This window comes from Oryza brachyantha, chromosome 5 (assembly GCF_000231095.2).
Source record: "Oryza brachyantha chromosome 5, ObraRS2, whole genome shotgun sequence".
Lineage (NCBI taxonomy): Eukaryota > Viridiplantae > Streptophyta > Magnoliopsida > Poales > Poaceae > Oryza > Oryza brachyantha.
Window position 1 is genome coordinate 8,616,072 of NC_023167.2, and position 14,172 is coordinate 8,630,243.

Sequence of the window (14,172 nt, forward strand, 5' to 3'; positions counted from 1 at the left end):
CTGCACTCCGTAGCCAGACTCAGGATAAACGGAGAAATCGACCTTCTCTCGTCGGCCTACCCTCCTCATGCGCTCTCGCTGCACCCACACCTACACTAGCGCACTCACCCGTGCAGCCCAGGAGGAGAAAATAGCATATTTACCACTGTAAACAGAGATTTTTCATCTTTTACCACTCAATTCTCATGCCTTCCATCTTTTACCATCTAATTCGCACGCCTTTCACAACGTACCATAGGGAGTGCGAATTTCTTTATTCCACACCACTTTCTTATCTTTTCTTCTATTCCTTTTTTCTTTCTCATTTTTTCTTTTCTTTTCAGCTGGGTGGACTGTTTTGCCCCTAGATCCACCTGCCAGAATACAAATACTGAAAAACTAAGATCGATCGGATCAGAGAAGGAGACTCGATTATCCTCTCGTGCTTGAGGGATCTCGTACCTGGCATGCCGCATGCAGATATCGTCGTTTTGCCTTCCCGGTACTATCTCCTGGCAGGTCACATACAGATATCTTGGCAGGTAGACCTAGGGGCAAAACAGTCCATCCAGCTGAAAATAAAAGATAAAATGGAAAGGAAAAAATGAAATAGAAGAAAAGATGAGAAAGTGGTGTGGAATAAAGAAATTCACACTCCCTGTGGTATATTGTGAAAGGCACGCGAATTAGATGGTAAAAGATGAAAGGCATGCGAATTGAGTGCTAAAAGATGAAAAATCTCCCGTAGACGAGGGGATTCGCTCAAATGGCATTAATGAAATGGGCTTCACCCAAATGCCATCCAAAAGGTTGCACAATTTGCTACTTTGCCATTTTCGTTATTTAGGACGATTGAAAAATTATTTTATCCATTTTACAATTTTTTTTCCAAATATGCCCTGCATGTATTCTATCTCTTCCTCTTTTCTTTTTCGTTTTATCGGTTCGTTCTTTCGGTAGCACACATGGGAGAGAGAGTTCGGTCACACAGGGGAGAAAGGAGAAGTGACGGCGACGTTCCCTCGTCGACGTCAAGCGACGCCCCTGGCCAGTGCCGGCAGCGTCGACATCGAGCAGCAGGAGGCCGACCGACTGCCTCCCCTCCCACAGCTTCCTCCTCCCCGCCTTCCTCCCTCCCGCAGCAGAGGGCCTTTGGCTGTTCTTGGCGAGGCGATGGCGGCGCCCCCCTCGCCGACGTCGAGCCTAGGAGGCTGCGTCCCTTCCCTCCCCTAACTTCCGCCTCTCCGCCTCCCTCCCCTCACGCAACAGCCAGCAACCTCGGCATCGGCTCCAGCATCGTCGCCTCCCTTTGTGGTTCCGGTGTCGGTTCTACGTGTGGCAGAGATGGACGATGAGATAAAGAAAATGAGATGGAGGGGCAAATTAGGAATAAAAACGTATTAAAACAGAGAGAATAACAATTCACTCGCAACTCGCAAGCTTTTAGATGCATTTGAGCGAAGGCCATTCTATTCTTAATGGTATTTCAGCGAATTCGCTCGTTTATATGCAATTTTCTCGCCCAGGAGCAGGGGTCACCTCCTCCTCTGAATCTGTCCTCATTTCTCTCCCCCTCGGAAGCTAGGGTTTTGGGGGCCTCACTGCGCTTGGGTCGTCCTCCGGCGCGTCGTCCTTCGCTGCACGCCATCCTCCGCCGCGCCCTCCTCCGGCCGTCGCCCTCCTCTGGCCTGCCGTCCTCTGCCGCGCCCTTGACTGCGCGTCGCCCTCCTCCGGCCGGCCGTCCTCTGCTGCGCCCTCATCCGCCGCTTGGCATCCTCCGCCACCCCCTCGTCCGCCCGTCGCCCTCCTCCGCCCGTCGATCTCCGTCTATCCCGCCGGTCGCTGTCCGTCCGGCCAGGTCGCTGTTCAGCTCCTGCCACACAGCCAGCCTTCATCCGCTCTTCCGGTTAGTGCGAAGGTGAACAAGTTTCTTCCTCTTCCTCTTTTCCCCTCAATTTTTTCTCCTCTTCATTTACTGTCATGTGAGCAGTCTAGAGCACTTACCCATAATAATTCTTCTAGATCTATTAAAAGTTTGCATTTTCTGGGTTGATTTGTGTGGATTAAAATGTTCAAGACTTGCTCCGTTGATCTCCTACATTTGTAGTTGGTTATTTCTACACAATACTTTTAAATACAAAATGATAGTTATGAAGGCAGGGATTTACTTTCATTTTGCTTACGAAAACATAATTATCTTTACTGAGTATAAAAAAACTGCTTCTACTGCAATTCAGCTAGGTGCAGAATGTAAAACATTTGTAATCTACTGAGAAATGAGCTGCTTGTGATTACTGACGATCTTTCCTTCCTCCTGCAGAATGCGATGGAACAGGTGAGCCGAACATTGAACCACAGGTAAGCTAGAGTTCCAGTTGCACAATCCCATCAGATAGCCATGTCATTGCAGTGCATAAGAATTAGGAGTTAAGATAAATTTCAATATACAAGTTTTTGGGGGTAACCTCACCACTCACAATAGAATGTATTTATACTTAGGGTGTGTCTAATCCAACCAAACAGCATCTCCTCCATGCAATCTTTTGCTGCAGGCAACCAAACACCATCTAACCATATCTGGTCTCATTCAATACATGCAACCAAACAAGTGCATCTATATGTCTAGAGACAGGCCAAACTCAGCCTGGATAAGAGAGATGAGCCATGCTAGAGGGATACGGGCAAACAAACAGGCCCATAGTTTCTACTTGCATTCTCACTATAGTGAATTGCATACCAAACCAACATGGCTCAGTGTTGGTTGCATTAGCTTCATTTCGCCTTTTTACTCTTTGTACTGTTTTTCAGTGAAACTGGACAACAAGTCAACAATGGAGAACATGCAGTATGCAGAAGAACTTGTGAAGGAGTTTCTTCTGTTCAGAGGCTTCACAAGTACTCTGCAATCATACGAGTCAGAATTGTCGACTGAGATCGGAAGGAACTTTCAAGTAGATAAGATCCTCGATTTGGTGTTCTCAGTGTATATACCAAAGTACCAATTGGATAGGCTGCAAGGCCTGTTTACCTTTCTTAAGCAGTGCTTCACTTCGCCTGCGGACGCAGAGCTTTTCTCAGCCCTTGCTAAATTGGAGATGTCGGTGTTACGGTATTATGTTGTCAATGCTTTGAAATCAGGAAGACAAGACAAAGTAGTTGAGTTCTTTGGTGCTAATGGAAATTATCTGCTGCAGAAGCGTGATGATTGGCAGCCATGGTTTGGTGTGTGTTCTTAGTTTCTTCTGCCTACATTCTATCAATTGTCAACTTCATTCTCATCTTGTTGTCTTAATTATGATATGCAGCTATGCCATATATCACGAGCCCAAGCTTGGATCCACAGTTCCGTGTATATTTCTCCAAAGAATGGTTGGACACTTTGATTCTTTCATTTAGAAATTTTTTGAGTGGGATATTCAATGGTCTTCATATCCTTTGACAACATGTTATTTGATTTATTCTTATACTCTTCGTCAAGTTGGTAGTAATATGTTTTCTTTCTATAATATGCAAGAACCCCCTAATGGGATATAACGTAACACCTTTATCCTACTTCTAGTTGATCATCAATGTAGTCAATTACTCAATTGTATTGTGTGTTTGTTAATGTGATTATTATAGATTTAACAAACACATTATGGTTTGCTCAACAGTGCTTTATCCTTAATTTTTCCACGAATTCCAGCCCTTCTAAAGATTAGCACTGAAAAGAATACCATTAAATGCCTCAAGAATGACATGAAGCAATTAAATAACAAATTATCGGAGCTACAAGCATTGTTAGAGATGAAGGAGGCTGAAATATCTCAGTTGAGAAGGTAAAGCTATGCTCTTTATACTTTAGACTGCAACATAACTAATCTTCCTGCAGATGCTTGCATAACTTTTGTCGAGATTGGATGAATCTAGGAAAATTATATTCACTATCTAATCTAACAGTAGGTCAGTACATTCATTTCTTATTATGTTCAACATCCTGTTAATGTAAAGGATGAAGTAAAATATGACTTCTGACCTCCACCCACAAACATATACAGCCTCACAAACAGAAACTAGAAAAATACTTACTTCGTTTGTTTTAATGCCCCTAATTGTCTTATGGCATTCACAATGCAACGACTAGGATGGTGTCCGTAGAATTAAATGATTTGCCACATAGGATAGAAGATAATATAACAAGTGAGTAAATGAAGAAAGAGAAGGAAACCATGCCTTGCATGAGATATGGTTTCTACACAATACTCAAGACATAATGAGACATAATGAGAGACGAGCAACATTAAATTTAAATGTGAATTAGTAGTGTTTGCATTCTAAGTGTTGTGCACAGTACTAGTTTCTTTATAATATTGAGGATATAGAAATCATGGCTAGTTTCTTGCATTGAGATTGCTCTTATCAAGTTAGTTTTGCTGTGACTGAACAATTCAAACTCGATATTTAAATTTCAAGCATTTAGATTCATAGCACATCAAAATCATTTCTTAGAGTTCACATAAATGCCAAGATTATGATACCTTCTGCCCATAGGAATTTACGTCTCAATTGATAAATACAGGAATGGTACTGGTGTTGATTTGGGGAACATGAATGTTCGCAACGCTAGTGTAGCTGACTCATCTCTTGAAGGACACAATATTCCAGGAGTCTCTGAAGAATCCTCAGCTTCAGGTAGCACTGCACAGGGTTCTGATTCACAGTCTTCGAGCTCAGTGAAATCTTCTACAAGAGATGAGAAATTGCACAAATCTTCTCAGATAAACAATGCAGGTTAGCTCGTAGATATTCTTTCAGTGACACATAGAATCTCTTTACCATTTGTTATGTGAAGTGAGCAATATTTTGTTGTTATTTCACTTCCAACAAAAATTACTCTTCCTTTTCCATAATCTTTTCTGATGCCCCCTTGGTTTGGATTTTTATATGCATTATCCAAAAATATTATCATATTGTCCTATTCTTCAATGCTTTGGATGCCTATATTTGTCTTTACAATACTAAATTTGTTCTTATATGTGACCACACTGAAGCACTACATGTTTATTTTGTTGTAGAGAACGAGCATATTTTGGTGACAGAGGACGACTTTCCAGAAGTGAAAGTGGATTTTCAGGTAATCATAATCTATCCTTTAGTGTTATATCATCCACTTTAATTCCCTATATAACTAATCAAACCTGCTAACAGGAAACATTTTTAGGCCATAACAGTTCAATTAGTTGCTGTCGATTTTCTGCATCTGGATCAAATATTGCCAGTTCTTCCGTTGATGGTACAGTGAGGTAATTGTGCTGTATTAATTTTCCTCAGTGGCCTAACTGAAGTTTATAGATTTTGATCCGTTGGTTTTACAACTGTTAAAAGAATCTGGACATATGATTCATCAACACCATCATCCAAAAATGCCACTATATACTGTGGGTCTGAAGTCAGTGCTCTTTCTTGGGAATGCAGATCTGACCGCTTGGTATGTGATGTCTACGTTGGAGTTTCTTTTTGTGTTATATCAAATATTTTGCATCATTTGACCTTTGAAAAACATATTTTAAGACTTTTATTTTATCACCCATTTCTCTTGACAATAGCTGCTCATAGGCACAGCTAATGGAGGTATTAAAGCTTGGAATGCTGATGCAAAGAGAGTTGTTTGCGACCTCAGTACATCAAGAGACTTTCCCAGGTTATAACTGTTTACTTTCTTCCTTATCACTTAAGTTTGTGCTAATGGAGCTTCTTGATTTTTTTTGCAGTGTATTAGATTTGAAGTGTAGCCCTATAGAACCTGTGTTTGTCTCTGCAGCTGCATCGAGACGGTATTTTTTTAATCTTATTTTTCATAAGAAATCCATTGCCAGTTATTTCAAATGGGAGCTTCGTTTTCTTACAGATCAGGGACCAGTGCATTTCTGTTTTGTGATGGAAACTTTGGTCACTTTGCATACCGTTTAAGTTTATAAAAGTACTTGTATCATGATGCACCTTCTAGATTTCTTACACCACTTTGTGATTATAATCTAGGTGGTATTTGCTTATTTTTTGAGCATCAAATTGCTTTTCAGGCCTGGATCAACTATATTTGACAGAACAGGATTTGCTTCCTTGACTGTATGGCATATGAAAACATGGAAGCCTGTGGTATTTCTATTGCTTTTATTTCCTTATCTTAGATCTATGTGTCAATTATTGGCTAGTTAGCTCTTCACGATAACATTGTGTTCTTCTATTATGAAGACAGTCCTACCACTTGGTGAGGACCCACCTGCTATTACTTCAGTTTGCTTCAATCACAATGGAAAGATCTTGGCAGCTTCTGCAACAGATGGAATGATTCACATGTTTGGTATCCTTTTATTTCAATTGTAATTTAGCATCATATAAACTAACTCCATTCTAAAATATAAGCATATGTAGGTTGTTCAGCAAATACTAAGGTGATGTTGAAAGATGCCCTTTTAGTCACTCCAGTGGTCAAATTTTGAATTTTGAATTAATTAGATTCCCTATCAAAGCACCTGATTGATTCTGGAATCATTAGAATGATTGAAATTATGGGAATCAGTGCAGGAATGCTTACATTGTGGTGCAAATTTTGAATATTAGAAATACTTATATTTTGGAACGGAGGGAGTATTAAGTTATTTCCTTTTGATCTGGAATCTGGTATCACTTATTGCTTTAGGCAGCTAAGGCTCGTTGCATTGTTTGTATGAGATGCCATATCAATAATTTACTTGACTGCACATAGACATGTCTGCTGGTCTTCAAATCACTGGATGGCCTGCCCATGATTCTCCTGTCAGTTCTGTTCTTTTTGGGCCTGCTGAAACTAGCATATTTAGTTTGGGCTCAGATGGAAAGGTATGTAGCCCCCTTTAGCAACCATGTTTATGCTAACACGGTATAGCACTATAGTGTGTTCTTATGTATGACTGGACCCTTTGATTTTATTTTTCCAATACTTAGGCCACGTTCGGGAGTGGGGGTGGGGTGGGTTAGGTATCCGGTGCGAAAAACGTAGTAATAAATTAGTACATGATTAATTAATTATTAATTATTAAAAAATATAAAATAGATTAATATGATTTTTTAAAACAACTTTCCTATAAAATTTTTTTGTAAAAGATACACCGTTTAGCAGTTCGGGAAGCGTGTGTGGGAAAAACGAGGGGGTTTAGATAACTTAGGGGGAGGGGCGAACGCGGCCTTAATCAGTATTAGAAATTTAACTGCTGTAGCATTTGTTATAGGTTGGTGTTGACGCCTTAAATCCATGAATTCATTATTTTTACTTGTGCAATTATTTTCTTTTGTAATTTTTCATAGCCCTTGTGATTTTATTTTTCCAATACTTAATCAGTATTAGAAATTTAACTGCAGTAGCATTTGTTATAGGTTGGTGTTGACGCCTTAAGTCCATGAATTCATTATTTTTACTCGTACAATTATTTCTTTTGTAATTTTTCATAGTCCTTGTGATTTTATCTTATGTTAACTATGTGGTTTTAGATTTTTGAGTGGAGCCTGCACAATCAAGGTCAGATTCCTTGGTCAAGAGACTGCAGTAGGTAAGAATATGTGGCACGTAGTGAAACATTACTGAATCTCAAATGGCAAGCAATGTTATCATGTCTACTCAGTTAGGGGCTTTTTGAAACCGGTACAAATATTATTCAAACTTCATTTGATTTACATAGTTGTGGGGGGTTGAATTGTTATTTTTGCATAGCAGATAAAATCGTTACTGTAACCACTCTAAAATCCTGGCAAGAACCCATTATGGCATAGTACTTGCTTGGCACATGGACATCACACCATTTTGTCAATCCACGCGTTCTTTCTAGATAGATTATTCCTTGTTTTTGCAGGTGCGCTTCTCGAACTGCTAAACGGTATACTTTTTGCAAAAAGTTTCTATATAGAAGTTGATCATCTCATATTTGTAAAGTAGATTTTCAACTTTGTATAATTAATTTCATTGTTTATACCATGAAATAGCTGTCATAGAAATCAGATAATCTTTCATCTTTTATCCTCATCTAACAAAAGAACGTAGTGTGACTTTCAAATACTGGGGAATAATTTAGATATAGTTTAGAATACAGCATATGGGTAATTTTAGATGTAGTTAGATACAGCGTGTGAATACAAAGATCTATATCTGATAAGTATATTTCTTGATACTGCCATACTGGGTTAAAATTTGGAAGTTCCATTTGTCTGCACAGAAGGTACTAGGAATAATATGTTTTATGTGGTTGAAGAATGAAGACAGTATATTTAGCCTGCTGCGTAGTATACATTTTTTATATGGAAAGAAACATTGTTTTGAACTGCATTTCATCAGTCCGGAGAGTTGGATTTGTATGTGCTGAAGCTGGCTAGCCTTTTGTATTTTATACCTGATTGAAGACACTATGCAGTATACGGTATATTTTGAAAAGTGAACGTATCAGACCATTTGTTCATTTCGCCTAATTGTGGTTCTATCACCAGGTTTTGCAGCCCAGAGAGCTTTAACAAACATATGCATGAGATAGCATTGGATTCCGACGGCAAGAGGCTGTTGGTTACATCAGGTCTTGTCCGGGCTCCTATATATCAGGTTTCTACAACCACCCAACTTCCAGGTTCATTTTGCAAAGGTGACACCAGTGCAATCATCTATACTTTTTTGTCAGGTACAAGGCCATGAAAGTGGCCTGAGGACGCTTGCTCATAGTGCATCTATTACAAGCGTGGATTGGCACCCGACGCTGCCAATGTACATTACTGGGTCTGCAGACAATTCTGTCAGGGTCACATCCATTCTATGATATCTGCGACTGGCAGATTGCTTTCGAGGCCTTGTTGATTCCTCGATGCAACCACATCTTCCATTCCATGAAGTGATCATATGGTGGTGCTCCAAATGATGATCCGTCCTCCTAAATGGGCCTCTGGATTTCAAATCCCCAGCGTGTGCCTCTTTGCCTACCATATGCTGACTCAGCTGTCATGTCCAGATCAGTGGCCTTTGGTCCAGGATACATTTTTTTTGCGTGGAAGGTACCCAGCGTTGGTGAGCTTCTGTAAGCTTTTTGCTGTAAAACGAGCATTAAGTTATGCAATCTTTACAACAGGGTTTGGGAATTAAAATTGTAATATGCAGCAGGTTTCGTCCTAAAGCAAATAGTTTTGTAATCTTTGTGGTGTCAGCCATTTGTTAATGGCAACTGTGGCTTCTCTAAACATGTGTTTTATTCTTCCCTGCTGCTTTTGTTGTGTATAACATTACGAGAGTTTATATACATCAATTCATGAAGTTTCCATGTGGGGCAAATGGTTATCGGATATATCTAACATGCTAAGTTCTGTCGAAATAAATCATAAAAGCAGAGTCGCCTATTGGAACGGTAATGCTGCTATCCTTTGTTCCTTTTGTGGCTTGTTTCAGATTGAAACTGAACTTGATTGCCAAACATTATTAGAATTGATTGTGCTATGGAGCAAACCAAACAGACATACATTGCGAGGCATCAATAAATATGTCGAGCATTGTAATTCTTGCTTCGTCCTAAGTAAATTCGGTTGGTAGAAATGCTTATAAAACTAAGAGCCTGGTCATAAAAGAAGATGACCCTAGCCCATGATCGTTTGGAAATAAGATCATTTTTGCTCGTTTATTTTTTAAGCAATTATTGCACCCGAATCTGTGAAAAATGAAGGAAATTGAATTGAGATTTGATAAAACTAGTATTATGCCGGTGCTAACATGATGGCTCAATATAGTAATGCAAATAAGATATCAAAAACTCTTTCAAATGTAATTATACAAACCAAACATTCGAAATTGATTGTCTATCAAGCATTTTTTAATATGATTATTATTTGTTAATATGACTTTTAGTTTTGTATATTTAATTATAGGTTGGCACATTGTAATTATATTTTTTCAAGGTTGGATAGTAATTTCAGAACTTGCGTTGGTCAAGTTTATACACTAATTTCATAAACATTGCAACAATAAGTTAACACATTAATTACTACAAGGTCAAATTCATATGTTGCTAGGATAATTTTAATTAAATAATTTACTTACATTATCTAATATCAACACAATAAAGCTAAATTTAAACAAACATGTTTTGTATCCAATACAAACATCCCTTCTTATAATAAATAAAAAATTATTGATGTTTGAATATGTGAAATGACAAAACAATGGTGTAATTCTTAAATAATACGTAATTCAGTCTAAATTTGTTATGAATTTAAAAAAATCGTTGTGTATTCTTATATTACATAAAAATATATTTAAATCAAATATTAAATGATCATATAATACTTAGCAAATATTTATCACACAAGTTCTTATCAATGTAAAATATATGAAAGTTTTTAACAAAGTAAAATTACTAATAATGTTTTCATTGGTTGTGTTTCCTGTTCATTATTATCAGAAGGTGCACATATCTTTTAATGATTAAAAAATACTCTGCAGCGATGCATTATCTAACAAATCAAGTAATTTACTTATTTCACATATTTTGCTATGAAAATATTTTTAGAATCCAAAATACTCATTCTTATATACCATATATTATTTCTAATATTATTCTTAGCACGATTGTGATATGGTGTTGAACAAAACTTTATAGTTTTGGTATCGTTGGTAATATTCTAATATTGTTTTGTCCCGACTTATATTATTGCACATGTCACCGCAATATTGTGATTCTAAAAGTATAATGGCATGTTTATAGGGTGATTATTTGGCTTTTCACGGAAAAACCGAATGACATATTTTTTTTATTCATTTAATTGCCGCGTTGTGGTTTGGTTTTTCGCGTTCGACGACTGATTCGCATGCATATCATCACAATAGAAAAACAGAATAAGACAAATAAAATCATTTATTTCGTTTACATATGCATATTACATTCTTTTTCATATTTTAAGTATACATCAGTGTCTGTCATTGTGAATAGTACAGTAGTTAAAAAAATGTGGTGTTTACTGTCACACCAAATTAATTTAGGAGGATACGAATTTATATTTTAGACACCATAGAAATATTGTGAGTTATTCCTGTCATATATTTTGCAACCAAACCATATAGGGACGCAAAATTAGTAGCATGAACTATCTCTACAAATTTCCATGAATATTCAATTTTAGAAAACCCTAAGTTGTTGGGCAATTACAAATCAGTCCCTAAACTCAGAGTTACCTCCTAAATCTTGAAAATTTTAGGGGCTGGAATGAAAAAGGTATCAAATATCTACATTTTGCCAAAATTTCCATTTTTCTGGAAATCAGTAAAATTCTCAAAATTTTCCAACGAGCAAGCAAATGTGAGTTGTCAAGCTCTGCTGCCAGCAAGTTCTTTGCAGGTGAGTCGCCTAGAAAAACACTGTACACAGTAATAAAATCTCTCAAATTCACTGTAACCAGAGTCTCACCAGTAAGCCATTCCAAATCAATTCACACAGCACAGCCGTAAAACTCAGTACAACCAAAGGAGAGTTAGAGAGAGGAAAATCTGAGCAAGAAGAGGGCAAGACCAGCAAGCTCAGGTGGAGCAGGGGCTCCAGCTCCAGAAGGAGCAGGTACCCCAGTTCAAGGAGAAGAAGATTGTTATAGCAAAATTATTCTGATCCAGAGAGTGGCAGTAGAAGCACAAGAGGAGTTTTACCACACATCCTTCAGTATCAGAATAGAAGCAACAAAAAGGTAACCAAAACTTTAAAAACAAAGGAGGAGAGAGGATACTGCATACTAATCAGTAGCATTCGTATTTTAGATGGATATAAATTCACATCAATCTGGAGTTTAGGTTGAGAGAAAAGTATTGCATATTTTTTTAACTGGACAATCATAGTTGGTCTGTGTGCTATTATAGTTTTGTAAAAATAAATATTTAATTCATGAAACAATTAGTGAGAAATAGAGCATGCATAAGAATATGACATAGTTAGAGTGTTCAGTTTATTTTATTAGTATGGATATCAACCTTATAAGTATTTAGTCATAATTATCATCTCTGAAATATAATTACCTTTAGAAGTTTAAAGTTAGACATTATTTCAGAACACTGCATTAGAGGAAAATTATTCTGAACCTAGCAACCACTCTGAACCAATATATAAAAGCTATAGAAACTAAAGTGTTAGATTGTAGTAGTAGTATATACATCCCAGCTATATATGCAATCACAGTGAAGAACTTTAGACGAGGAGATATATGTGTGTGTACTGTATAGCAGGAGAAAAGGGGGAAAAGGGGATCCTAGAGTTAGTGAAATTACTTGTGAATGTTGGGGTCACCGGAGTTGACAGAACTGCAACCGACCTTCTTCACGGCGGCCACCATTGGAGCTGGGTGCCGACGGCCAAGGGGGCTGCATATATCCAGATCTAGGTGAGAGAGAAAGAGAGAGAGAAAGGTAGAGAGCAGTAGAGAGTGAGGGGCTTGGCATGAAGCAAGCTTGGAACTTCGATTAGCAGCAGCAAAGGAGTCACTAGAGGTAGAGCACAACAACAGCAGCAGTGAAGAAATGGAGCTGCAATAGCAGCAGCAAGGTGAGAGTGTATGTATGTGCGTGTGAGAGAGAGAGCAGGCAGGAGAAAGAAGATAATAAGAGGAGAACAGTAGGTGAGGGGGTGGAATGAGCATTCACTATTGAGTTATTTTAGTGGTTTGCTAAATAATTGATTCCATATATTAGAGTAATAAAACTTGAGCAAATGAATTAATTCATTTCTTTTCCAAACTATTTATGGTAAATTTATATACTGTACCATTCAATTATTTAAACTCTTAATTTCATCATATTCTTGATTAAATAAAGTATATTTTCAAGGAATATTCAATAAATCACTTAAGTGTCGTGATTTAAATATCTTGAAGTATACATTTTAAATTAACATCGGAACCAAGGTTAAATTAAATAAAATGTATTGAGGTTAATATTCATAAGACACTATGCATATGCTTTGCATGCGTATATATATCATACGATCGGAATACGTTTTATTCAGACTTTTGTATTGTCTTTTAGAAGTTCGAGTTCCCGAGGAGTCAATCATTTCGACTGAATCCGGAGGCACTCTTGGTGTTTTCTATCCAGGCAAGTCCATCTCTTGATCATATTGATAGTTATTTTAAGTATTTGCAACCTATATAACCCTCACCATTGCATAAAAAAACCAGAAGTTTACTTTTAAATGTTAATTATGTGCATGGATATATATGTGGATCAGTTCCTTGATGATCTTATTTGATGGCAACTGATACTTATGTGTTGTGGAGTATATCATAAGGTTAACTAACAACTGCCATCTGGTATACAAGCGCCGTAGCGATCGTGTTGACCACATGACCTGGAATGGGACGGGCTGGCTTAGTAATACTTTCTTAATGGCTTTATCCTGTGGGCTAAGGACTTCCGTGAACCCCGTGAGCATGGGCTAGCGATGAGGATTGCTGTTGTTGCAGGATCCGACTAAATGATATGGATTGCCGTTGTTGCGGGATCCGATGATTGATCTGCTGTTGTTGTGGGGATCACCCGCAGAGATAACTGACAGATAGGATCGATGAAAAGCTTATGATCTTAACCTTGCCGGCACACAACGTGTAGTGTGTTTAAAGCGCCGACGGGCGTGGGCATTAAAAGGTTTAAGACGTCTGTGGGTACAGCGACACACCTCTGCAGAGTGTATTGAATTGTGATATGTCACTCCCTGTTTCGGGTAGAAACTGCGCACGCGGCAGGAAAGGAACCTATCGGAGGTTCTATCCTGTGGTACCTCATGTGCAGTAGATTTTCAAATTGAAATAGGAGTTTTTGAAAGAAAGAATTGCCAAAATTAATAGGATTCCTTGAAGGATCTTGGATACTATATTATTGCATTCAAACACTTCATTGTTATTGATGGTCTTGTTGAGTACCTTTTGTACTCATCCTCTATGTTAATTCCTTGGATATAGATGTTGAACCATTAGATACAAATGAAGAAGAAGATTATACTGAAGGAGCGGAAGAAAAGCAGACGATCGATGAGAACCCTAAAGGTCTCTATGATGACGTCGAGGTCGATGGGGAGTAGTGTTTGATGTGTTGTCATAGCATGGGTAGTAGCAGTAAAACGTTAGTATTTTAAATACTAGCAGTAGTATTAGATGAGTTGGAGTGCTTTTGTTGTTTATATT

General features: G+C 38.0%; 1 protein-coding gene across 2 annotated transcripts; it reads left to right on the forward strand.

Annotated features, from left to right (window-relative positions):
• Positions 1–1,472: 1,472 nt before the first annotated feature.
• LOC102705531 (WD repeat-containing protein 91 homolog) lies at positions 1,473–8,814 on the forward strand. Of its 2 annotated transcripts, none has more exons than XM_006654177.3 (17): positions 1,473–1,897; positions 2,300–2,337; positions 2,788–3,201; positions 3,285–3,407; positions 3,656–3,797; positions 4,538–4,749; positions 5,034–5,092; positions 5,167–5,261; positions 5,344–5,446; positions 5,565–5,659; positions 5,730–5,792; positions 6,039–6,114; positions 6,211–6,319; positions 6,725–6,837; positions 7,486–7,544; positions 8,473–8,581; positions 8,658–8,814. In XM_006654177.3, the coding sequence occupies exons 3-17, from the start codon at positions 2,811–2,813 to the stop codon at positions 8,790–8,792; spliced, it is 1,884 nt and encodes a 627-aa protein (XP_006654240.1). In that variant the 5' UTR covers positions 1,473–1,897; positions 2,300–2,337; positions 2,788–2,810; the 3' UTR covers positions 8,793–8,814. The 2 variants fall into 2 exon arrangements, with proteins under 2 accessions (XP_006654240.1, XP_006654241.1); XM_006654178.3 differs by having other exon boundaries at positions 1,473–1,885.
• The last annotated feature ends 5,358 nt before the right edge of the window (positions 8,815–14,172 follow it).

What these genes read in the sequence shown, in the direction of transcription:
- LOC102705531 (XM_006654177.3), top strand. Translation starts at nt 2,811, where the DNA reads ATGGAGAACATGCAGTATGCAGAAGAACTTGTGAAGGAGTTTCTTCTG. An exon ending in AATGCAGATCTGACCGCTTG is followed by an intron (nt 5,447 to 5,564) that starts GTATGTGATGTC and finishes TCTTGACAATAG; the next exon opens with CTGCTCATAGGCACAGCTAA. An exon ending in ACATCAAGAGACTTTCCCAG is followed by an intron (nt 5,660 to 5,729) that starts GTTATAACTGTT and finishes TTTTTTTTGCAG; the next exon opens with TGTATTAGATTTGAAGTGTA.